The sequence below is a fragment of the Drosophila tropicalis genome, unplaced genomic scaffold (assembly GCF_018151085.1).
Source record: "Drosophila tropicalis isolate 14030-0801.00 unplaced genomic scaffold, ASM1815108v1 contig_3, whole genome shotgun sequence".
NCBI classification, from domain to species: Eukaryota; Metazoa; Arthropoda; class Insecta; order Diptera; family Drosophilidae; genus Drosophila; species Drosophila tropicalis.
This window is the reverse complement of record NW_027172753.1, coordinates 744,152-767,954: the sequence shown is the minus strand read 5'-3', so window position 1 is coordinate 767,954 and position 23,803 is coordinate 744,152. Positions and strand designations below refer to the sequence as shown.

Sequence of the window (23,803 nt, the reverse complement as noted above, 5' to 3'; positions counted from 1 at the left end):
ATTAGTATTATATATTTTAGGATAGAGTTATAAACTATCAACCTAACTATATTTTACAAGCACAAGCAGCAATAGCCTTAGGCTTATATGGAAACTACATCCCCTACATGAGCTAGGGAATTAGCCTAGTTGAATGGACGTTTTAGACAATTCAACTACTGAGGACAAAATCTTTGCGAGAAATTTCTCAACTCATTTAAGAAAATTCACTGAAGAAATTAACGATTTTAAAATTGCCCGAGAAAATTAGATCCTTTCTCGACCTTTTTTGATTCTTATAGATTTAAGATAGATATTAAGGCGATCACTTTTGACTCTCAGGAACAAAACTCCGACTATATCCTTCGAAATCAAAAGAACAAAACAATTTCTAAGATATAGTGCTTACAATTCTTATACGATTCGTTTAGTAAACTTAAGTAGTGATCCTATTGCCAAGAGTATTGTATCTGCCGCATAGTCCAACAGTCCACGTTTAGCCCTTTCGCTGATGCCACTTCCATACACCCGCCCCCTGTTAATTCACACCATTCACGCTGGCCTGATAATCCTATAGAGCGCCACACACGTTTCTTCATTAAATTCCACGTGTTTATTTGTTTAAACTAACCTTTTACGATGCAGTGGCGCTACAGACTCGCCGCAGACACATATTGTCGGGGCGGTCCCAATGTTTTGGGGGCTGGAATGGCGACGGGGATAGAGATGGGGATGGGGAGGGTGCTCGATGTTGGGGCATATAATATGGTTATCTATCATAGAGTCAAAAGAGCTGACAGCTAATTGAATTTAATTGGCGCGAAAAATGTACAGATAAAAAGTGAAGAAAAATAATAAAACACTATTAAAAACAATAAACAAAACAAAACAAAACAAAAAAAATCAAGCAAAAATGTGATAAATTAAAAACGAAAAACTTTTGAGTTTTTAGTTCAACGTGTAGCATAATTTTACGAGTTGTTTATTCCGCTTAACTAGTTATGGCCACGTTTTTTTATTGTTGATGTTAATGTTTAGCACAAAAACAACAAAATAATTGTGGTCAGTCGGTTCGTATTCACGTTTAAAGCGTTAAATGTCTATAAAACGTAGTCGTATTCCCCCTTTTTGGCGCCAGTCAAAGATCGCACAGAAGATCGTCATATGTAAATCATTTTCATTTCTCGTTTGTGTGACAACCCGCTGACAATTCAATGAGACTCTGAGACTGAGAGCTAAACCACACTAACTTCACAAAAGGATCAACAGCTCAATTCGACGGGCGACTGTGCGGCACTTAACGAGATTCTGGCCAACTTTTGCAAGGTTCAAAGGGCCCACAGAGGGAGCGAGAGAGGGAGACTGAACCAACAACTGTGAACATAAAGTCGCGTGGCTTATTTAAAATTAACAAAGCAATAAAAATGCAAACTCAATGCAAGCAAAGGCGATAACAATGAATGAAAGAGAGGAAGCGAGTAAGAAATAAAATCTGCCTGCTATAATATACATACATATAGACTAGTTAACTGAACATCAGAAGAATGATTTTTGTTTAAATCAATAGGATTTATTTTAACTACTTTTCTTCATTATCCATTAGTATTACGTTTCCTACACTTTTGTTTAGGTCAAAACAAAGCAAAAGTGTTGAACAAAGTTTATTACCCATTCACCAGATGCCATACATACTTAGATATGTATCTATGTCTATATGTCTAATAGTTGAGCTAGAGCTGATGCTTAACTGGTCATAGATTTCATCGGGTTATGGACAATACAACACTCACAAGCTTCCTTCTAGTCTTAAATTTTTATTATCTTTTGACATTTTTCACCTTTTTGGTGTTAATTTCTAAATTGTAAATATTAGGCTTGTTGCCAATTAATTTAAAAATTTTTGAAAGTTTTATTTTTGGCATTCCTGACAAATTGTCTTTAGATGTTTTTCTCAGCTCACCTCATTGATCCAAGTACACTGGTCTTAGCAGAGGGAAGAATGACTTATGAGATGCCTACTACTACATATTACTGCTACTAGTAGTTAGTACTTTATTATATACTTTAGTTTCATGATTCTTAAAACACTTCTAACCAGAAAACCATAACTTAAAATAAAATCAGTTACATTCTTGCCATAAACCTCCTGAATTCAATTTACCAATCTATCTATTATTTTAATACCCTTGAAGAAGATGTCCACAACGCAGAGAAGGAGACGTTTCGTATCCCATAAAGTATATATGTATATATATTCTTGATCAGCATGAGAAGTTCAGGCGATAAGTATAGCCAGTTCTGTCCTTCCGTCTGTGCAAATCAATTAAATTTTAAAAGGTCTTGGAATAAAAACTTGGTAATTAAGGTTTTTAGAACCCGAGTGAGATAAAGTATGAAAATTGAAATACGAAAAATAGGTCAAGGAGTTGGAGTATTTTTATGAAATTCACTAATTTGATAGTTTTTACTTAAAAACATAATATTCCCAAATTTCAATAAGATCGGATAGATAGAAGACATGTTTTAGTCAATAAAGATCAGTTCTGCTCAAGCGTAAACTCTTGAAATTCTTGTATGGGCATCTGCACTGAGACACAGAGTTGGGAACATATTCTGGCCAAAGACTACAAGGGTATGTAAATTTCTGCATAGCCAAAATTAGCTTCTTGGGTGGACCTTGTGAACCTGCATTTGAGCTATCCACCCCAATGGATATTGTTTAAAAAACTGTATCAATTATTTTGCTTGAATTTTTTGTTTGGCAACGATATCTTAATCGCTGCTTTGGACAGGCTTAACAGCTTATCATTTAGCCAGGCAGTTAACCAAAATGCCCACAAATCCTCCGATCTGATTTCTGTCCCAATTCCAGTTGCAGTTGTAGTCCCAAAGCTTGCACATGGTCAGTCCTTATCGCCATCGTGGACATCATGCATCGAGTGCTACAAGGGGGCAAAAACACAAAAAAAGGAACCAAAAGAACTAAAAACAATGCAAAGCGCAATCAGCGACACTTCATCGCCTACCAAAAAAAAAAAAACAAACAAAAAAGTATATCCAGGCAAATAAACAAAAGGACACAACGCGTAATGAGGGCGAAAATATCTTTATTTTAGAGAACAGAGCAAGAGCCTTCCATGGAAGGCAGCACCACATACGTTTATACAGATTGGTTTCTGTTTTTTTTTGTGTTTTTGCTTCTTTGGGAGCAGCATATTTGTCATTCGCATGCAGTTTGCTGGTTTGCCTGGTCTCTGGTTGCCCCGCCTAGGGGAAATAATCGACCAGGCAAATATCATGGAGAGATCTTGTAGACGCCGCCAGAGGTAACCAACTGAGCCTCCTTAATTAGATGAGGCGACAAGGAGGCTCACGATCGCCGATATTTCGGCGCACAGCTGAGGCCACAAAACAATGCCGTGTTTACAACTTGTACACTATGGCCCAGGCATGCATATGCTGGGCTGGGTTCCTCTGTGTACTTAGTGTACTCTTGCCCTTTGGGTCTCGAAAAGGGCCTCCAAGTGCAGGAGTCAGCGGCTGCTGGGAATCCAGTTAAAACAGTGGCCAAAGTCTCTCGTCGTCTCGACTGCCACTAATGGCATATTTTGCATTCCAATAAGGCATTGCGCCAATTGCAAATAATTTTAGAGTGTAGTTTTTGCTTAATAAGATCACGATTCACAGATAAGCTGACTAGATAGCAACTAGAACTTCTTTATTTTATTTCGCGAAAAGCATCTCCTGCGACAATATGGTTAAGTGGCTACAACTTTATCTATGTATCTAAGTATACACAATGTATATGTATGTATGTACATACATAGGTAGTTATGATAACAATAGCTTTTGACTATATCATAAATGTTTCCCATGAGCATATTAGTTTTTGAATATTCCAAAGGGGCAGTACTTTTGGCAAGGAGTGTTTATATTTGGTATAAGAAGTTATTCCAAAACCTTTTTGCTTATGCTCTGCATTAGAGTCTTTTCCTGGAATTATCTAAGTAAGTCGTTTTGAAGTAAGCACTTTAAGCACTCGTTTTTGTCTAACAATAAGTATTTTTTGTTTTCTCTCTAGGTACTTACATTATTAGTTAGGTAGTCAAGAAACTACACTCTACTTAAGTTTCTTTTCTAGAATTTTGAAATGCCCATTATGCATGCTTGAAACAAAACATTGTATACTAAATATATTTTCAGAGAATACAGTAAAACTTTTGCTCATAAATCAAATCAATTAGAAACAGTCACTAAATATGTAGAAACTATTGAAGCCAGAACCTTAAAAATTATAAACAGATTCCAGATACACTTTAAAATTTGTCTTATTTATTAGGATCTCAAATAAGTCTTTCTAACTTTCTAATATAAAATCACTTTAGACTCTAAACTCTTATTTGATTTTCTATTTTTCTCTCTTGAATTCATCTTAGATTAACTTAATTTTTTATTAGACTAACTAAAAATAGTTAACTTAGCGTATGCAATAGTCGTTAGAGTTGTTTTGCCTAGTTGCCCCGAAACAATAACTTAATTTAGTTGTCTTACATCGTGTCGTTGTCGTCGCCAGCCTCCTCCAAGCAAACACCCCCACTCCACCCCTCTAGACACACACACACACACACACACACACGAGAGAGTGAGGAAGAGGGAGATACAGTTGTTGCAACCTTTTGCATGGTGGTATGTCAGCAATTCTGTAAAACAGACAAAGTCACATGCACCCCAGACTTCGGAGCAAGACCAACGCATAAGGATCGTACGGGGTCCAGTTTGAGTTTGAGTCACTCTTTCTCTCTATCTGCCTGCCTGTATGTAGCGCCAATTACACAAACCAAACTTGCGCTGTAGTGAAATCTGTAAATCTGGAAAGGTAAACCAAAAAAAAACTACAAACCCGACTCTAAAATGCCATTTGACCAAGATGGAAGCAAGGTGATAAAGTCAATGGACGTGGGCGCCAACACACACATGCTCACAATTCAATGGAAAAAGGCAATTAAAACCAAGATCGAGAGACTACTGTGCCAACATCTCCATCTTTCCCTTCTTCCACCCAATATCGAATTAATTTGCGCTGGTTTTTAGTTTACAACTTTGTAATTAATTTGCTGGTGGGTGACATTTAGTTTGGTCTTATTTTGGTTTTTTTTTTGTGGTTTTTTTGATATCTTTATGTGGTGCCGAGCTGCTGGTTACCTTAGACGAGCAGACGATATTTGATGGCTCTCAGCATGGGGAAACGATCGCCAGTGCACTGACCACGAAAATCATCAAGGGTCAGATCGAATAGGGCCACGCCGCCCAAATTCTTGGCCCTCGCATACTGTGCCTTGCTGGACGCAGTATCCGGATCGTCGTAGCTTATCCAAATACCATTTTCGTCACTCGAATCGGCTGGGCGAACGGCATAGCTGCCATAGCGTTTTGTGGGATCCAAGACACGACGCACAGGATTTGAATTGCCCGGATTCGGCATCAATTGACAGATCTCGGCCCAGTTGAGTAGACCCTCGGTTTTAGTTTGTTGACCAGCTGGTGCTGGTCCCTTGGTCTGCTGAACCACCGGCATTCCGGTGTTACCCGAATCGGTGCTCAATTTCCAAGCACGACCATAGCTGGCTATGCCTATATTCAATTTCTGGGCCGGCACACGTTGGAGTAGCCAGTGTTCCATTTGGAAGTTGACATTGTAGTGACCAAGACGGTTCTGGCCAAAAGCCTCATACAGAGGAGAGGTATAGTCTGCCTCTTCGGGATTACGATCAGGAGTTAGAAAATCAAAAGTTGCCAAATTAATCATATCCAGACTGGGAGCAATGGCCGGGGCATCGAAATACCCTAGAGGAATAGATAAGGAGAGATAAGAAGAGGCACAATAAAACCTATTTCCAAACAAACTTACAGCTTGAATTAACATTTGGAAGCACTGTGAGACTTAAAAGAAGATTGCTGTCTCTGAAGGCATTGCCTAGATCCTTAATCAAGCCTGTCAGTTGTCCCTTATGTGTTTCCGATTCGGTATCCACAATGAAATCTCCAGTGAAGAATTTCTTAAAACTCTTCCAGGCCGAACCAACTTCGCCATGAACCTTGCGTGGTTTGTTTCGCGGCAACTGAAGGGACAAATCCAAGCCATCGAAATTATAACGGCGCACCAAATCCCGGGAGGACTCTATAAAACGAGTGTGTGCTTGACGTCCAGCTTCGAGGAGCTTAATATATTTGTCTTCCTGCACAACATCACGATCGCCACCCACACTCAAGAGGAACTTAATATACGGATATCTATCCTTCAGCGAGGTTATCTGGGCGAAATGCCGCTGTTCCATATCGAGACGTTTGTTAATGCTCTGCAATTCGAAGGTATCCGGATTGATGCCCGTATAACCATAGATCACATGTGTGCAAAATTGCAAGGCCAATTCCATATCTTGCAAACCAAACTGAGCCAGACCTATGAGAATGGCATCTCAATTAGATATTCGTCGTCTTCTTGATTGAAAAGATAGTGTACTCACCTTGTCGCTCAAAACCTTTTGAGTCGTAATAGCATATCATATTTGGTGCTCCCGATACATTCTGAATCGCCGCCAAGAGCATCAGACTCAGCCCTAAGCCGAGCCACAGAGAGTTCATGTTTGCCGACTATTCACACAGAGAGGCTTTGGAAGAGAATAACTTGAAAGAGAGCAGAGCAACCAGACCCCACTTAGGCAATTATATACATACGTCCGTCTTCAACTAGACTCGAAACGAAACTGAATTCGAAATGGCATTGGAAATGGCATTCGGTGGAGCTTTTTGCTTTGCTTATATTTGTTTTTGTACGGCTCCCGAAACGAACAATAAGTCGGACTCGCGATGATGTGTAATCAACAAAATTCAACAGAATTGTTTGTATAAAGTGACAAGCTGACATTGGGTTCAATGAGATCACTTACTTCTCCCCGGGTAAAACACACTTATCTATGGCCCACTGTTGCCTGAGATAACAATCATGGGCGACTCACTATTTAAATAAGTGAAAAAATCTTTCAAAAAAATAAGTCAGAATAAATATATTCACCTATATATGGAGTGATAAGTCTGAGTGTCTCAGAGCTTAACTATATGCAAATCTGTTATTTCGAAATTTGCTTTAGGTTTAGTAAACCTTGGTATAAAGTGCACACAGGGCTGGACTTGGAAATGTGAAGGAGCCAAATCTGTGAGACGTTAAAAACTGTTTTTAAATTGTTCTTTTTCGGGGTTAGCCCGAACTTTGGTGCCTATTACAACGTTTCTTCATTTCTACCTCAAGTCGTTTTCAGGTTTGCACATTCCACTTTTGGCAGAGGCCCTTGTCTATATACATACATATCATGACAAACTTTTTTCTAAATCGTTTAAATGACTCATTGTTTATGTGGTTAGGCTTTTTTATAAAAGCGTAATAAGATCTCTCATCATTTAAATCAAATTAGTAATAAGATCGTACAATAAAATGCCGTCAGGTCTATATATACAATGGCTCTAAGGCTTTTGGGGAAATTTATACAGCTATTTGTTGGAGATAGTGATAGTAAGTACCCTTGTTGTTTCAAGATTTTCACACCCAAAAAGATCAAATAGATTAAGAAACTTTTCAGATCAAAAGAAAGAAAGATTATAAGAAAGATGCCCATTCAGAAGTAGTAGTTAAAATAACATTTCATAACATTTATTAGGCGGCTTGAAGGACATCAATTACAAACGATATTTGATGGAACGCAATATGGGATATTTGTCGTTGGTGCACAGACCACGGAAATCATCGTAGGCCAAATCGAAGAGGGCTATGCCACCCAGACCCTTAGCCTTCACATAGCCTGCCTTATTGGCAGCAGCGTCTGCATCATCGTAGCTGATCCATATGCCTTCGGTGACAGCTCCTTGAACGGGACGGAAAGCATAAGTGCCATATCGCTTGGTAGGATCGCTGACACGATGCAAAGGAGAATCATTTCCCTTGAGGAATTCATTTTGAGGATTTTTCAACTTTCCACAAATCTCCGGGTAACTAAGTAGTCCAGGCTTTTTGAGACTGTGGCCCAGCATGAGCTGGACCGTCGGTGTGTCCCACAACTGGGGTACCTTCCAGACCGGATTCGGCAGTCAGTTTCCAGGCATTGCCATAGGTGGCAACACCCAAGTTGATGCGATTGGATGGGAAGCCGTGTTGAAGCCAATGCTGAACCTGAAAATCGGCATTTAAGTGTCCCAAACGATTCTGATTGGGGGCTCCATAGAGTGAAGCAGTGAAATCAGCTTCCTCAGGATTGCGTGCGGGTGTAAGGAAATCAAAGGTGGCCAAATTCACAAAATCAACCAGGCCCTCGAGACCGGGGATATCAAAATACCCTACAAAACAGAGAATTATACGATTTAGTTTTCCTGAAAGTGAGTGAACACTGTAGAACTTACAGGTGGAGTTGACATTGGGAAGGACAGTTAAACTCAGCAGGAGTCCATCGTTGCGTAGAGAATCCTTTACCCCACGCACAAACGCCGTAAATTGTTCCTTATGCAGAGATGATTGGGGATCCACCACAAAATCGCCAGTAAAGAACTTTTTCACACTCTTCCAGGCACTTCCCAGTTCACCATGAACTTTCCTAGGCTTATTACGTGGAAATTGATAGGCCAAATCCAAGCCATCGAATCCATAAGTTTTCACCAATGAAAATGCCGATTGTATAAAGGCAGTCTGACGCACTTTTTCGCCCTCCAAGAGTTCGATATACTTATTTGGATGCTCCACATCGATATCATGATCTCCGCCCACACTCAACAGAATCTTCAAATGCTGATACTTGTGTTTAAGTGCCGTCACCTCAGAGTACTGATGCTTGTAAATGTCGAGATTTTCATTTAAACTTTGCACTTGATAGTTGTCGGCACGAATGCCCGCATAGCCGTATACCAAATGAGTGCAGAATTGTAGAGCAATTTCCAAATCGGGATTCAGTAGTTTGCCCAAACCTGTAAAACGCAATCGTAAATTCCATTAATTCAATATAAAAGAGAGAAAGGGAGAAAGAGAGAGAGAAAGACAGTCTCTCTCTGAGAGTGTCGATCGTAACACAGTAGCTTAACCACATGAAAAGAAATCTCTACCCATCTACCCCATCCTGCTCCGAAACCACTGTGGTTTTGTCATCCATTGTCTCGTTGTGACTTAATTGAACGCCACAGTGTGGGATTTATTGTTAAGCACAGTGAGTTGGGATCATGTGGTAATTGTAAGAAAAAGAAACCAAAAAACCTTTGACAATTTTCTTCTTAAAACTAAGATGCCTTTTATGAACTCTAACTGTTACCTTTTCCCTTCCATTTTATTCCTAGATTTCTCTATTTCTTGAAAATCGATCGTTTAACAACTAAGTCTCAATCCACTGTGCTGAGTCACTTGTTTGTTTGTTATTTTGTGTGTAGACATCTCATTGTTTCTCCCTCTCTCTCTCTCTCTCTCTGTGTTTGTCTCTCATTCTCTGGAGACTCGTCTTTGGGGCAGATGTTTGGGGCAGTTGTGGCGCTGGACTCACAGCGAGTAGAGTGCGTGGTTTTGTTTTCAAGTGCCTTTTTGTGTCCAGACTTACTTAGCAGGCTTTTGTTTCGCACTATCATTCCATAATTACAATTGTTAATTGGCTGTGTGTATGTGGGTAAGTTAACTTGACTAATTAGCTTGTTTGGATCAGCTTTTATTGCTGGTGTATCGGCTGCTTTAAGTGTTTTTTTTTGTTTTTGTTTTGTTTTTCTTGTATTCATTATTCACTATGGAGCATACATATCAATGAGCTCGACTTGAACGCAGCGGGAGAGAGGGACAGCTAAATAATAATAATAATAAAAAAAACTTGTCTGATAAGCCACTGACCTCTCAGAACTAGATTTCTGCTCTCGCTCTGTGCTTATGTACGATAAGCGGGGCTTTTTTTCAATACTCCCCTCAACCCTCCTCATCCCCCATCAATTGTCACGCACTCTACTTTAAATAGTTCACTTCTAGTGCACAAGGAGAAAAAGTTTCTAGAATTTGTTTGGAAAATGTTATAAATTTTGACCTAATTTCCAAATTTTCATTTATGCAACTTAACTATTAAATAGGATATATTTTTATTAATCTATATCTCTTTATGGTTAATGATTCTTTTTAAAAATTGGTAAACAAAACTTACAAAATTGTATTATAAAGATTTCTAGATCAATTTATTAAGTTGTTTATATTAATTTTAGTGAGAAAATAGTTAGCAAACTGCAAATTTATTAAAAATTCACCCTTGACTATATATGTATTTCCTTTACTATTAATCCCTTAGGGTCCCGTCTACACTTTTAATTGAATTATATATTATTAACGAATTAAAAACTTGTTTTGTGAGTTTCGATTTAAAAAAAAAACTCAATTTAATGCCCCCAATAAATACTTTGTTAAAAAAAGTTTAAATTGTTTTTCTTGTTGTATCATTTAGTAGAGAGAATATCAACAATCAATTAAGCAATTAACTAGATTATCTTAGTCTCTTCTAAGTACCTATAAAACAACGTTTCAATCTTAGTATACAAATTGATTTTAGGCTTTCTTTATACAGCAATTAATGTGATCTACTTAAAGAAACCTAAAAAAAAAATGGTGTAATTTTTCTTAGTGTATGTAAATTTGCTTTTTAAGCATTTTTTTATATTATGTAATAAGTTGATTAGCCACTTTTTTTGTACATTTTTGGCAATTTTTTTTATAAATTTGTTTGTTTTAGTTTAATTGTCTATTTAAATTTAAAATTAAACTAGGAGTAAGTACTTTTTGTTAGTCTATTATAATTTTCTATGGAAAGTAGGGTAAACAAACACATATGTACATACCTTCTCTCGTGTAGCTAGACGAGTCGTAATAGCAAACCAAATTGGAAGGACGCTGTGCCGCAGTCACAAGGAAGCACACGGCAAACGAAAGCAAAAGCAAAGGTTTCATATTGCCTTTTCGGAAATTAACACAACCGCAGCACAGATCGAATGAAATCGAACTGAAACCGAAATGAAAATCAAGCAAATCGACCGACAAACCTAAAACCCAAAACGAGAAGCCAGATGACAAAAAGCTTAAACCAAAACGAGCTTTGAGCGAGGTATTAAGTCATGCATATAGAATAAACGATCTTGAAGTATAAACATTGAAACTGATGTGGTGATTAGAATGTGTAATAAACAGAGACATTTTTATAATTTTTATTACGACATTAGACTTAAACAAAAAGTAGGTATATATATAAAGTATAGAATATTCTTTTGAAACTTTAGCCAATAAAATATTTAACTGAACGTAGAATGGGATATTTGTGACCCGTACAGAGACCACGGAAGTCGTCATAGCTTAGATCAAAGATGGTCACACCGCCAAGTCCCCTGCTTTTGGCATAGCCCGCTTTAATGCCAGCGAAATCGGGATCATCGTAACTAACCCAGAGACCATGTTCACCATCCTCATTGGGCGGACGAAGAGCATAGTTGCCATATTTCTGTGTCAGATCGGTGACCTTGCGTAAGGGAGCATCTGCTCCTCTATAGGCAGCCGTATTATTGGTGGCCAATTTGGCGCATATCTCTGGCCAGCTTAGTAAGCCTTCGGTGCTGGCAATTTGAAGGCCTCCCGGTGCTGGTCCATCGGTTTCTGGCACCACAGGCAGGCCACTTAAACCCGAACCCGAGGTCAATTTCCAGGCTCTGCCATAGGTGGCTAAGCCCAAGTATAGTTTCTGCGGAGGACATTGGTTATGGAGCCAGTAGTCTAGTTGATAATCCACATTTAGGAAAGGCAAACGATTCTCTTCATCCAGGAATTTAATGGGTGCACTGTAGTCAGCTTCATCGGGATTGCGCGTTGGTGTGAGGAAATCAAAGGCAGCCAGATTGATGTAGTCGAACTGGGAATGCAGTTTGGGAACATCAAAGTACCCTAAAATATATAGGAAGAAACTAGAATTCACTTTAAGCTTGGGATTAAAAATTTGGTCTTACTCACATGTTGAATTGACATTGGGCAACACGGTCATGGTCAACATGAGATTGACAGTTTGAAATGCTCTGCGTAAGTTAACTACCAACTCGCTATACGCTTCTTTATGTATTGCGGCATAGGGATCGACTATATAATCGCCTGTGAATAGTTTCTTGAATTTTTTCCAATAGGTACCCACTGTGCCATGCACTTTTCTCGGCTTATTCTTGGGGAACTGAAGAGCCAAGTCCAAGCCATCGAAACCATTGCGACGCACCAATATCAGACTACTGTCTATGAAATTCTGTTGTATCGTGCGATTCGCCTCCAATAGATCTAGATATTTATTCGGATGGGCCTCATCCACATCTTGATCACCGCCCACACTCAGGAGCACCTTCAGTTGCGGATATCGTGTACGCAACATTGTTATATCCTTGAAATTAAACATATCCACATCCACATTAAGGCTGTGCACCTCAAAGTTTTGTGGATTCAAGCCCACATAGCCATAGACAAGATGGGTGCAGAATTGAAGGGCCAAATCCAAATCACTTGGTGTCACCCTGGCCAGGCCTTTACGCAAATATGAGGCCGAATCGTAATAGCAAACCACATTACCAGCCTGAACAAGGCCAAGAAGCTGCACTACACCCAGAAGACCAATCAACTGGAACTTCATTTTCATACACTTTTTGTTCTCCTTATGGACACGTCCTGACTTTATGAATGAATATTTGCAACTGTCTGGAGAGAATTTTAATTTCAAGCTTTTTGTGCTTGAAAATTTCAGGGGCATTCGAGAGATAAGCAACACACGCTGGTCTCAGACTCTGTCGGGGTTTTATTCTAGATGTATACATATATACTACATAATACATTCATGATGATGCCATTATCAGGTTTTTGTTTTCATATGTGTTATTTTTGTTATTTGCGGTATTACGTAGGCACTGTCAATGTGTGAGCTTGCAATACTCATTTTGAAAACACGTTTGTTTCTTCCAAGAATCCCTACACTTGTAAAAATTTTCATGACATTTTAAGCAAACTTATTATTTGTGTAGTTTATAGAGAAATAGATGAATCAGTCTGAGCGCAGAAACCTTTTCTATTGAGAGAACATACATATTCCATATAAAATATATATTTTATATATTGGAAAGTTTTAAACTCTTGTTTTCTTACCTTGAAGATCAATTATGATAAATTCTTGGATAGAAAAATCTAGGACAAACATATGTTTGTGATATGAATACATATTCAGAAAGTGTATTATAAAGATATATTATTCATAGTCAACCAAACATAGATAACAAAACTAAAACACAGAGACGAAAGTTAAAATTGTTAACAGATTATGGAATGTTTAGTTACAATCAGAGGTTTGATTCAGAAAATATAGTTAATGCTCCTTTAAGAATTGGGCGAAAGTATGTTATTATTTTTATAAGTATAGGATATAGTTTGTAACCTATCAAAGCAACTATATTTTACAAGCACTGGCAACTAAGGCCTTCGGCTTAGAGGAAAACTACATCCATACACTAGCCTGGGATTCGAGCCCGGGTCCTCGTTGTTCAGTTGCCCAAATGAATGGGTCACTTAGACAACTCATCTACCGAGGACTGCCCAAAATATGTTTTGCTTGCTTTTAGATTATGACTTTACAACATATAAACTAATATAAAGTTAAAAGGATTAGCTAACTTGGCCCGTGATTTGAAAAATGATGTTAGATATTCTACAATATACCAAAAATAAACACAAATGATGTTTGAATTTGTTAGTTAAGAACTGCCTTCTCTGAACCTTCAACCGATATTGATAAAAGCTTTGGAAATTACAAATTGAATCAGTCAATAATCATGCAAATCTTTTGATTCAATAAAACATTCCACAACAATCTAATTTTAATAACTAGTATTAGTCAAAATATATATACATTATCTTAGGGTACACCTTGTGCATGTCAGTGTTTGATTCTCTAGCTTATTGCTATTCACTCGATGTCTGTTAATGTTTTTTGGTTTATATGGAATATGTATATAGAATTTCATCTGCCTCGGTTCGACTTCGTGCTGTGCGTGACTGTGAGTCACTTGTTTTTCTCTATTTACGGATCATCATCGTCATCATTTGTGAGACTTTCAATTAACTGACACAGCTGATCTTGAACAAAAAGCAAAATTACTTCGCCTTCGTCTTTGAACTGAAGAGGGCAACCTGCTGGGCTTTTCAAAGGAGGACTGAAAGAGGAAAAAGGTAGCTTGATATTAGGCAGCTGCTGGCTAACTGGCCTGTTTAGAGTGTTTAAATCAGAAATCAATTGAAGCATTAAATTCCTCACGAAGAACAAGATAAGTCCATGAAAGATGTTTACAGTGAAGACTAATGACAACACGCAATACCTAGGACAGAAACAACAATGGGAATCAACGAATGGAGAATGCTCACACAAGGATCTGGCATATGTGACACAAGCAATTATACAAAAGGACATGGCCAAAAGAATGCGAAAATAATCCTCACACGCTGCTTAGATGCCGACAATGGAGATGAATGGGGCGGGTCCGGGTCACAAAGGTTGATAGCAATGGAAAGGCGTGTTCGTGTTCGTGTTGAGAGCCGCATAATCTCCAATGTGTCCCATGATTTCGAGTGTCGTCCTCCTCATCTTTCCCTTTCTGCTCTTTCTGCTCTCGTATTGTTGTTGTTTGATTTATATCAAACGAGAGCGGCGGCGTGCAAGTTAAATAGCCGCCCCATTCATTTCATTCACTCGACTTATTTGTCTAGAGATTGAGTACGAGTATACTCTTTGTTTGGCCAAAATGGGTCAAGCAAAAAAAACCAAAAACCACTCATAACATTGTCGGTATTTAGTTTGCCTAATAACCGCAAATGGACTGACGTTTTTGGCTTTGTCGATATTTGATCAGCAAATATATACACACATATGTATATATATTTACTCGGACTATCATCAGTCAATCGATGCTTCTGGTTTTGTTGTCAATAGAAATCAATGCCAAATGGTTTGTTTATACACCGAATAAATGTGCTAAATACAAAGATTGTATTACATTTCTAACATGAATTAAGGTTTTAATATTTACCCTAGGCTTATAGATTATATACTAATGTGCTAATGGATAATTTAAGAAGTTCAAGCAATGTTTTTTTAAGAAAAGAGTAAACTAGTGCCTTTGGGATACATTCATATGGGCGTCAAGATTTTCTGTTGTGAGTAATTTCAGTATTCTTGAATAAGGTCAGTACTAGAACTTACTAGAACTAGGTATGACTCTTTTGAAGACTCACTAGTTGAGGTATATACATGGATGAAACAAGGGCGAGGAATCCTTAAAGTTTGGATTCCTCTAGAAATGTCAGTATTTCGAGTAATTTGTGCCTTTTTTTTTGGCCAGAATCAAGACCCTTGGGACTGCTTCCCCTGGGATGCATTTATTGATATATCTCTAAATCAAGATAATGCTAGATTTATTTACTCTATAGACTGTTAATACTACTTAAAGGTTATCAAGAAAACACGATCGCAGAGTTGATTAAAAAACTATATAATAACATCTGGAATGTTGTTTCTTCTCATGAGATTCCTTTCAAATTTCTAAGCAAGTAAAATATGTATTACAAAGATTTTAAGTGGGGATATTCCGATATTCCTTAAAAACTCTTTTTACTTTCAGTTTAATTTATAACTGGCAATATTTAAGATCTGTATTTTAAGATTCATTTATGAAAATGTTGTTGTTCACTTTTCAAACTTTTTGAGTTTGAGTTTTATAATTGAATTGGTTTCGTTTGCCGACAGACTCCTTACATTATTTGTTTCTCTTGTTAAATTTACCTCATAATAATAATTAAACCTTATTAAGCTTCAAGTGTCCATTTGTTTGCCACTCTAAGCTGATCACATTTTCCTCTCCATGCTCACCCCTTTTCTTACTGAAACTTTACATTGGCTTCCCATTCTATGCCATTTCTTTCATTATTTCACATTCTTTTGCTTGGCATAATTAAGTCCAATAATAATTTAAAGAAAATACCTTTACCAATTTACAACCATCCCCTCATACTTTTGCAGCAGCCCCCCCCAAACCGCCCATCCCACTTTTCGAGTCTCCTCACCTTTGCCATAATTATCTTTTGGTAGCAGGTGCAGTAAAAACCGCAAAAGCATTTGCCTTGCTCTTGCCCCATTTCTAATTACAGCCAAGTTTGAAGAAGAATGAATGAGAGAGCAAGAGAGAGTTGGAGAGTTTTTCGGCTAACAATGCCGAATGCCAAAAGCACAAAAGAAAATTCAATTTTCACAAAACAATTGCCATTAGCAAAGGCAAAAGCAACAATGTTTCCATTGGCCCCCTTCCCATCATCCCACTCACATTCGCCGGCCAAGTGCTTAATCAGTTTATCTGAAGTATCGTATCTATTTTTTCCATTCCTTTTTTTCATTTTCGACCAGGGGTTGCAAATTCATCATTGTCAAATGTGTGGCTTGACATTTTTTCGGAAGAAAACCTTAAAAAAAAAAAAAAAATGAAAAACAGAAATACAAAATATTTTTTTTGGTTAAAAAAAGTAAACTTTTGTCGTCCTTTTTGGCAAGGGGGCAATATAATTAGAAATTCATAATGAATTTTATTTGCTTTGGCCACAGCGAGGAATAAAATGAAACTTGAAAGCACCGCAGTTGAAATACTCTTACCTCAAGAAGAGATTTTTACTAAAGATTAAAGAATTCTTTTAAAATTTAATCCAAATATTCTTTGAAAAGCTACGTGAAATGGTCTCAAATTTAATGATAACTATAAGAAATGACTCTAAAATTTGTCAAAGTTTGATTATGAACGAAAAACTTTCATTTTTGAATATCTGAAAAGTATTTAATAAGTAAAATTAATTGGGAACCTTTCCTTTCGAAAATCAATCCTCCAGTTTGTCCTCTTTTCACACGAATCTCTCTAACTTTTGTTCATTGCAAAAGCCTTAAAAAAAATGAATATATTCTCTTTCCTTAAGGGTGCCAACAAAAAAATAAGTCGAAGGCAAACGGCAACATGATGCCATATCCTGACGTCTAAATGTAATATTGACGCGCATTTTTGTGCAAATAAAATTAAAGCACCCGCCCCCGAAATCGCCCATTTATATGGCCACACACACACACACATACACATTTATTTATATTATTGTATAGATAAACAGACCAAAAGGCATATCAAATTATCAAGCCAAGGGCTGGTCCCTGGTCGGGGCTGGTCCGAGCCAGTCCTTCCAGACATCCATCCAGCCATCCATCCATCTACCCCTCTATCCGTCAGGGTCTTGGGTTTTGGGTTTTGGTCTTGGGGAGGGTGTTAATGCGATGTGCAGGTATCAAAGCGACGTTTGAAAAATGAAATTAAAAATTGTTTGTTGATTTAAGCGCGAAAGGAAATGAACAGAAAAGACACAAAAAAAAAAAAATATAAATATATACACAACAAGAAAACTGAGAAGAATAAAAAGCTGGATCAAGTAACTACAAGACAACGAAGCTTTGGACACTCTACTTTTTATAGTTTAAAGACAAAAAAAGAAATTCTGTTTAATTTATATAAATCTAAATCGAGATTAAGTAATATATAAGCCACAACTTAATTTGAAACTCTAGTAAAAAACTTTGATAAATATTTGTAAGTATTATATGTACATCGAATATTTATATCAGTTATTGGAACTTAAAGTCTATATTGAAAGTTCTTTGAAAAAATACACACATTTTAAGAAAGGTTCATAAGAAAAGTTCTTAAAATAAGATATTCCAACAATTGGATAATAGAAATATGGTAAACATTTGCATACATCAAATATTTTAAGCTAGTTACTTACATTATACCCCACAGAATCTGTTAATATAGCAAACCATATCATAGTACCACTATATCCCATTTGAAGAGTATTTAACTAGGAAAAAAATTAAAAGGAATACCTAGCACGCCTTCAAATTCTAATTTTTTAATGAGACGGATGAAAAAAATACGAGAAAACATTTTCTTTGACCATCTCCAAGGGGAGTAATTGACAGTCTATAAGAAGCAAGATGATGATGATGTCCCTTCAGTCTCTATGCCATTCATTAAGCAGGACAAACATTCTTTGTGAGCATCTTCATTAGGCCAGACCAAACCAATCCAATTGAATTTAATCCAGTCTCACTCCCCGATCCAACAGGCCATCAAAGTAAACTTTTGAGTCTTTTCTTCGTTTTTTTTTTTGCCTTTTGCTCCGGTTGTCCGGAAATTGCTTTGGTTGAATCTGGCGCCACATGTCACCAAAGTGAACTTGAAGGATTTCTTGTGGCAAACTGACCTTCGAGCTGTTGCTCATATTCATTATAAGCCTAAATAACTGTTGTTTACAAGCGAAATGGCAAGTGTCAAAATACCAGGATCCACAGTCTCATAAAACGGAGGGGAAGAAAGAAGTAGACGATCGAGGGGGAATTGGCGCCTTCTGGTTTTCTGCTCAATTTGGTCGTGTCTCGAGTATAGAGTTACCACTTACCAGTTGCCAGTCACCAGTTACCAGTGAATTTGCAGCTCTAACTGACTGCTTATTGGTTTTGCTTTGGTTTTCTTTCCTTTTTTGGCCACAATCGAGTGCTCAAGTGACAGAGAGAAAGAAGGATAACACTCTGAGGCTGAGAAACCTTAGTGTCGACAGTTGGTCAAAAGTTTTTTCAATATTTATTTATACCCTTGCCAAGGAATAATTATCATCAATCCATTTTATATCTTTGTATACCTTGCTTCTATATTGGGCTTGAGCTTAGATTAGATTTCCAGCCTTATCGGTCGTGCCTATATCCTTATAGGGAAAGTCCTACTATTAAGTTCCTAAATTTGAATCTTAAATTTTAAGACTTTTTTAGTTTTTTTAAAGATATATGTTTAAAATTTCTTTCATATGAGAATCATATATGATTCAGGTCTAAATTAAAGGGTATAAATAATTTTATGTTGCTTGAAATTAAACGATTTTGTTAATCTTTTTCTACTTTTTTGAAGTAAATCAATATCAAGGTCTTAAGGTTAATGAAAATGTTGCCTAATTGTGCCCTTATATCCCGGAAATCCTTTTTAGTAATTCTCATTTAAAAAAACAGTCATTAATTATTTAAAACCTATTTTGTGTCGTTTAAAATATTTAGAACTTATTCCTTTTGGGAGAAAAAAAAAAAACTTGGAAAAGAAAACACTGAAATAGCTTCAAGTCAGGATATCTTTTTCCCTTATTTGGTTGGTAAAAATTGGAAAAATTTGGTATAAAGCTTAGCATTATGTTAAAGGACATTTGGATGTCTCCCTCGTCTACCTGTGACATCAATTGAGAAATCTTTGCTTAGACATTTGAGTTTAGAATTAGTAAAATATTTTTGAAATGCAGTCAAAACTTTCTATAGGGTACCCATAAGTCTTTTCAATACTTTGCAAATATAATTTAATTTTAGTTTTTTTTTCATTTTTATTAATAATAACATTTTGTGTGTTAAAACGAATAAAAATGGGGGAAAAAATGAACGGCATAACGGCATTAATTTATTGAAAAATACTATAAAAATTAAATGACAAAATAATGTCATAAATAATAATTAATGCCACTTCATGGCAACACATCGAAAAAAGTAGTAGTAAAAGCAATAAAAGATTGGCCCGAGGATTGGGAATGGGGACGAGGGAAGAGGGGCACAACGATCCACAATTTTTAATATGAATATTAAAAATAAAATGGGGGAAAAGAAAAAGGAAAGAATAAAAAAAAAAAAAACGTGGGTCAGACATAAAATAACAACAATTGTTTGCATTGTTTATAATTGCATTAAAAAAAGGAATGAAAATGGTTCGAAATCGAACCATATATTCATGAATATACTCTCACTATGGTCATGGACACTTCTCTAATGGGCTTGCATTTATGGAATCAAATGTGAAACCGAACTGAACAGTAAGTTTTGGGCAACCTTTTTTGATTGATAACGATCTGAAAATCGAAATATATTGGGCATTGGTTTTGAATTTGATAAGAAAGTTATTATTTTAATCAATTCAATACTTCAGATACATTCTGATCAATAAAATTTTACCTATCTTATGTTATAAACTGAAATAGGAAACCAATTCTAACTTTATAATCAACAGAATATAAGTTAAAGCCTGTTAATATCTTTTTATGGCTCACTCTCTTGAAGGATCTTAAAGGGTATCTAAAGTTCAGTTCTTTGATATTGACCATATAAATTGGTTCTTTTTCATTTTTTTTCGTTTCCGATTTAATACCCAACATCGAGAATGTAATTAAAACAGAATCTGATTAAATAAAAACAAATTAAGTGGTTTGTAAATAAATTAAAAAATGGCCAATGCACAAAAAAAAAAAAAAGAAAAAAGAAATTGCAACCTGGTTAGAGTTTGGTTTGACTTCATAAATGTGATAAATACAAATTTATTGTATTTTTTTTTTTAAATAAATTTTGTGGCTTTTGTTTTTAAGCGTATTACAGAACAGAAAAAAAAAAATAAGTTGTGAAATGAAAATCTAAAAATCAACCCTTCAAATAAAGTACTAAATACGTTCATTTGTATCTTTCATAGGAACTTTAAACTTTTCACTTTTGTTCAGTAAGAGTTTAAAATAATATTTTTCCAATCTTCCCCAACAAACAGATAAAGCCAACTGTCTAGTCTGTTGGCATACCCTTTCAAATACAAAAGGTCCTTTCATTTTACTACATGGAAATATAGATCTTCTTGAAATGAAAAAGAATCCTTGCTTATTCTACTTATAAGAAACATCAAATAATTTTATTTGTGAAATTTTCGCTTCAAAAATACTTGACTTTGGAATATTTTTAGGTGCTCAGACTAAGTTTTTATTGACAATTAAGTTTACTACGTTAAGTGGGCGTCAAGTGAAAACTCAAAGGATTAAAAGACAAACTTAATAGTGTGTATTAGATGGTTATGCTAGTTAGTTTCCATACAAGTGGCATTCACTAGTATACTAATTAGTTTTTAGTATACTCTGACATCTATTGTTTATGTTCTTAGCTTAGAATGAAGTTTGGCTCTTTCTTGATACAGGATAACTTCAAGTCGGCACTTTTGGTAGACATTCGTTTGGATTTGGAGCGAATTTTGTAGACCATTCCGCAAATTTCTCATCATTGAAATAATTTCACGTTTGCCTATTTTTCTATGCAAATTTTGAACCCTTCTGCGAGCACTCCTTCTTGGGCATTATGCGTAAATCTAAAAATGTGTTTTCTTTTGGAGTGCTTATTTTTTTAATTGTTAAGTTTTTATTTCCTTTTCTCAGACATCCTCCCATCAATGCAGGGCACATTCCCCTTTACCTTTACCTTCCCGCCCCAGTGCCCTGTCAGTTGCCCTTCACCGTTTGCGTCTTCACCTCAAATGGCTAAACCATTCTTCCGCCCTGTTGCCATCATGGACAAAAAAGTTCTGGCTCAACGAAGTGTGTAAAGTTTTTGCCTGCCGCCTGCTTTGGCATTAAATTTGTGTAAATGGATTTTGCTAATGGATCCAATAATTCATTTAGAATTTACTTTCTAGCCAGGCCAAATGCTGTTCTACGCCAAGGTAAATAGACTAAAAACAACTTGGCCGCACTTCTCTGTGGTCGCTTTGGTGATGGCAGATGTGGGGTGAAAAATTTTCCATTTCCCAATGGAATGGGTTGAAAACGGTGACTACTTACATAGGTTGCGGCGAAGGTAGATGATATTGTAAATACTTGAGTTGCTATGGTTTTATTATGTTATCTAAAGCCAATTTGCAATGAATGTTATTAACAACTTTATCAATCTTATCGTTCAATCATAAGTGTGAGTACTTTTTTGTTAGCCCTTCAATGGAATGTTTAGGAATAACACAAAAATGTTTCGATAAATCATGTTAAAACCTTAACCAACTAAGATTAACAGACCTGTTCTCTCTTGAGTTTCGCCAGAAAATTGATTCGGTTTCAAATAGTTTGCTTTTGACTAAGTGCAATAAAAAGTAATTGCAAATTTTCTAATAAAGTCACGAAAATTTCGATTTTAAAATGTTTTTCTATTATTCTTCAATAGCCATGAGTAACTAATGATAAGATAATGATAATATTAAGTCGAAAATTGAATTGTTGAAGTTTATAATTAAAAGGAAAGCTAATATAGTGGGCGAAAGTATTTTTTGGAACTTGGATTGTCAATTTAATAGAAGTCAAGAACAGGAAGTTTGAAAACAACGCTCTCGATTTACTTTTGAAATCGGATCGGGCACCAAATAGACTCGAAAATTTAAACTTGTGCTTCTATGACTGAAATCATTCTGGTTTTAAAGTAAATTGTTAATGGTTTTTAACTAGATATTCATCTACTAAGATTTTTGGCTTCAATTTAATACTTATACCTATCACTATTTCACCTTACTAATTCTGCACAGTTAGTTGAAGCAAAAGATTAAAAAACTGTTACAGTAAAGAACTAATCAGTAAGTTGAACTAAATATGGCCTTGTCGAATGCAACCCTCAATGGAAACAACTTCTTGGTAAGCGAAACACTTTTTGTTGCCATTCCTTGAAGAAATAAGTAACCCAATCTTCTATAGACCAATTCTTCATACTCTTGCAGTGGGTAGTACAAAATTAGTCAGGAGAAGAATTAGATCGAAGCACTTTAAGTACTTTTGCCTGTCTTTGTCATTTGTCATCATGGATAGACAATCTATTGAGATGGAACTTGTGGATTGGGCTTTGCATTATAAGATATACTTGCCAAAGGTCTTAATTAGATTGATTCGTTTTTAAGTTTTTAGAATTGAGTTTGGATAAGTTTAGATTTCAATATTCATGTTCTGTATTGTTCAACTTTGGGTTAATAATCATAAAGTCTCAATTGCAAATGCACATTAGATTGGATATTATTATTATTAATGATATTAATTACTTTAGTGTCCCTACAGCTAGAGTTGCAAACATATCTACAGTGTTATAGGCCACTGAACTGAACGAGGATCCGGGTTCGAGTCCCATAAAAGTAGCTATAGTCCGCAAATCTCCATATTTGCTAGTGCTTGTAAAATTTAGTTAGTTTGATAGTTAGAACCTATCACATGGAACTAAAAAAAAGGTATAATATCTAATGCTATGCATACATAAAGACGCACAGTACTATAGAATTTAAAACAGGGGTAAAGACTTCGGTTAAAGCCTGTAAGAGTTTTTCAAACTTCAGTATGGCAAAAATTGGGTACTTTGATATATCTTTTCCTAAGTTTGATGTTCTACAATTTTACTTCTTCTAACAAATCACAGTTTTTGGGATTTCCCAGTTAGTCATATGAGCAATTGTTGGTAGAATAAGTATACGGGTTTCTTTGTAAATAACTTCGGGTTTGACAAGGACTTGCAGACTAGAACAATCTTAATCTTTTTAGGTTTCAATAGCCCAAAAGTACAAAATTTCTAGTAAATTGAATAAAAAACATTTTAAAATTAGCTTTCTGCAAAGGCAAACTGTGTAAATGATATTTTTTTCTATTATTTGTTAACAAAAATAACCCTCAAAGATCTGCCATTAGGTTCTCTTCCTTTTGAACAAATCTAAGGCATTTCGTTTAAAATTTTAACGATTTTTGATACGTTTCTTTATAGAATAAGTACTCTAAAACTTATCGGATATATTTGATGTTAAATATAACTTCTATCAGCTCCAACGTGAGTATTCCATC

General features: G+C 36.1%; 4 protein-coding genes across 4 annotated transcripts in view; 1 reads left to right on the top strand and 3 right to left on the bottom strand.

The window, feature by feature from the left end:
• Nucleotides 1-5,063: 5,063 nt before the first annotated feature.
• On the bottom strand, nucleotides 5,064-6,744 carry Idgf3 (Imaginal disc growth factor 3). The gene is made up of 3 exons (XM_068283983.1): nucleotides 6,504-6,744; nucleotides 5,888-6,439; nucleotides 5,064-5,823 (listed from the first exon to the last, which is right to left on the bottom strand). Exons 1-3 carry the CDS (start codon nucleotides 6,619-6,621, stop codon nucleotides 5,183-5,185), a joined length of 1,311 nt encoding a protein of 436 aa, XP_068140084.1. The 5' UTR covers nucleotides 6,622-6,744; the 3' UTR covers nucleotides 5,064-5,182.
• Nucleotides 6,745-7,656: 912 nt separating this feature from the next.
• Nucleotides 7,657-11,028, bottom strand: Idgf2 (Imaginal disc growth factor 2). The gene is given in 4 exon segments (XM_068283997.1): nucleotides 7,657-8,035; nucleotides 8,037-8,364; nucleotides 8,428-8,985; nucleotides 10,870-11,028. Coding segments are annotated over 4 exon segments (1,320 nt in total). The 5' UTR covers nucleotides 10,979-11,028; the 3' UTR covers nucleotides 7,657-7,710.
• LOC137572256 (protein toll) overlaps nucleotides 9,537-23,803 on the top strand; it is a 71,673-nt gene continuing 57,406 nt past the window's right edge. The window contains exon 1 of the mRNA XM_068283995.1: nucleotides 9,537-9,668. Within this exon, the coding sequence (XP_068140096.1) occupies nucleotides 9,663-9,668 (6 nt within the window). The 5' untranslated portion in view covers nucleotides 9,537-9,662. The remainder of the gene's footprint in view (nucleotides 9,669-23,803) is intronic.
• On the bottom strand, nucleotides 11,196-12,733 carry Idgf1 (Imaginal disc growth factor 1). The gene is made up of 2 exons (XM_068283998.1): nucleotides 12,026-12,733; nucleotides 11,196-11,959 (listed from the first exon to the last, which is right to left on the bottom strand). The coding sequence occupies exons 1-2, from the start codon at nucleotides 12,687-12,689 to the stop codon at nucleotides 11,301-11,303; spliced, it is 1,323 nt and encodes a 440-aa protein (XP_068140099.1). The 5' UTR covers nucleotides 12,690-12,733; the 3' UTR covers nucleotides 11,196-11,300.

Coding starts and splice junctions, on each gene's coding strand:
- Idgf1 (XM_068283998.1), bottom strand. CDS start 12,689: ATGAAAATGAAGTTCCAGTTGATTGGTCTTCTGGGTGTAGTGCAGCTT. Junction 11,960..12,025: donor GCCCAATGTCAATTCAACAT/GTGAGTAAGACC, acceptor TATATATTTTAG/GGTACTTTGATGTTCCCAAA.
- Idgf3 (XM_068283983.1), bottom strand. CDS start 6,621: ATGAACTCTCTGTGGCTCGGCTTAGGGCTGAGTCTGATGCTCTTGGCG. Junction 6,440..6,503: donor AAAAGGTTTTGAGCGACAAG/GTGAGTACACTA, acceptor CCATTCTCATAG/GTCTGGCTCAGTTTGGTTTG. Junction 5,824..5,887: donor TCCAAATGTTAATTCAAGCT/GTAAGTTTGTTT, acceptor CTATTCCTCTAG/GGTATTTCGATGCCCCGGCC.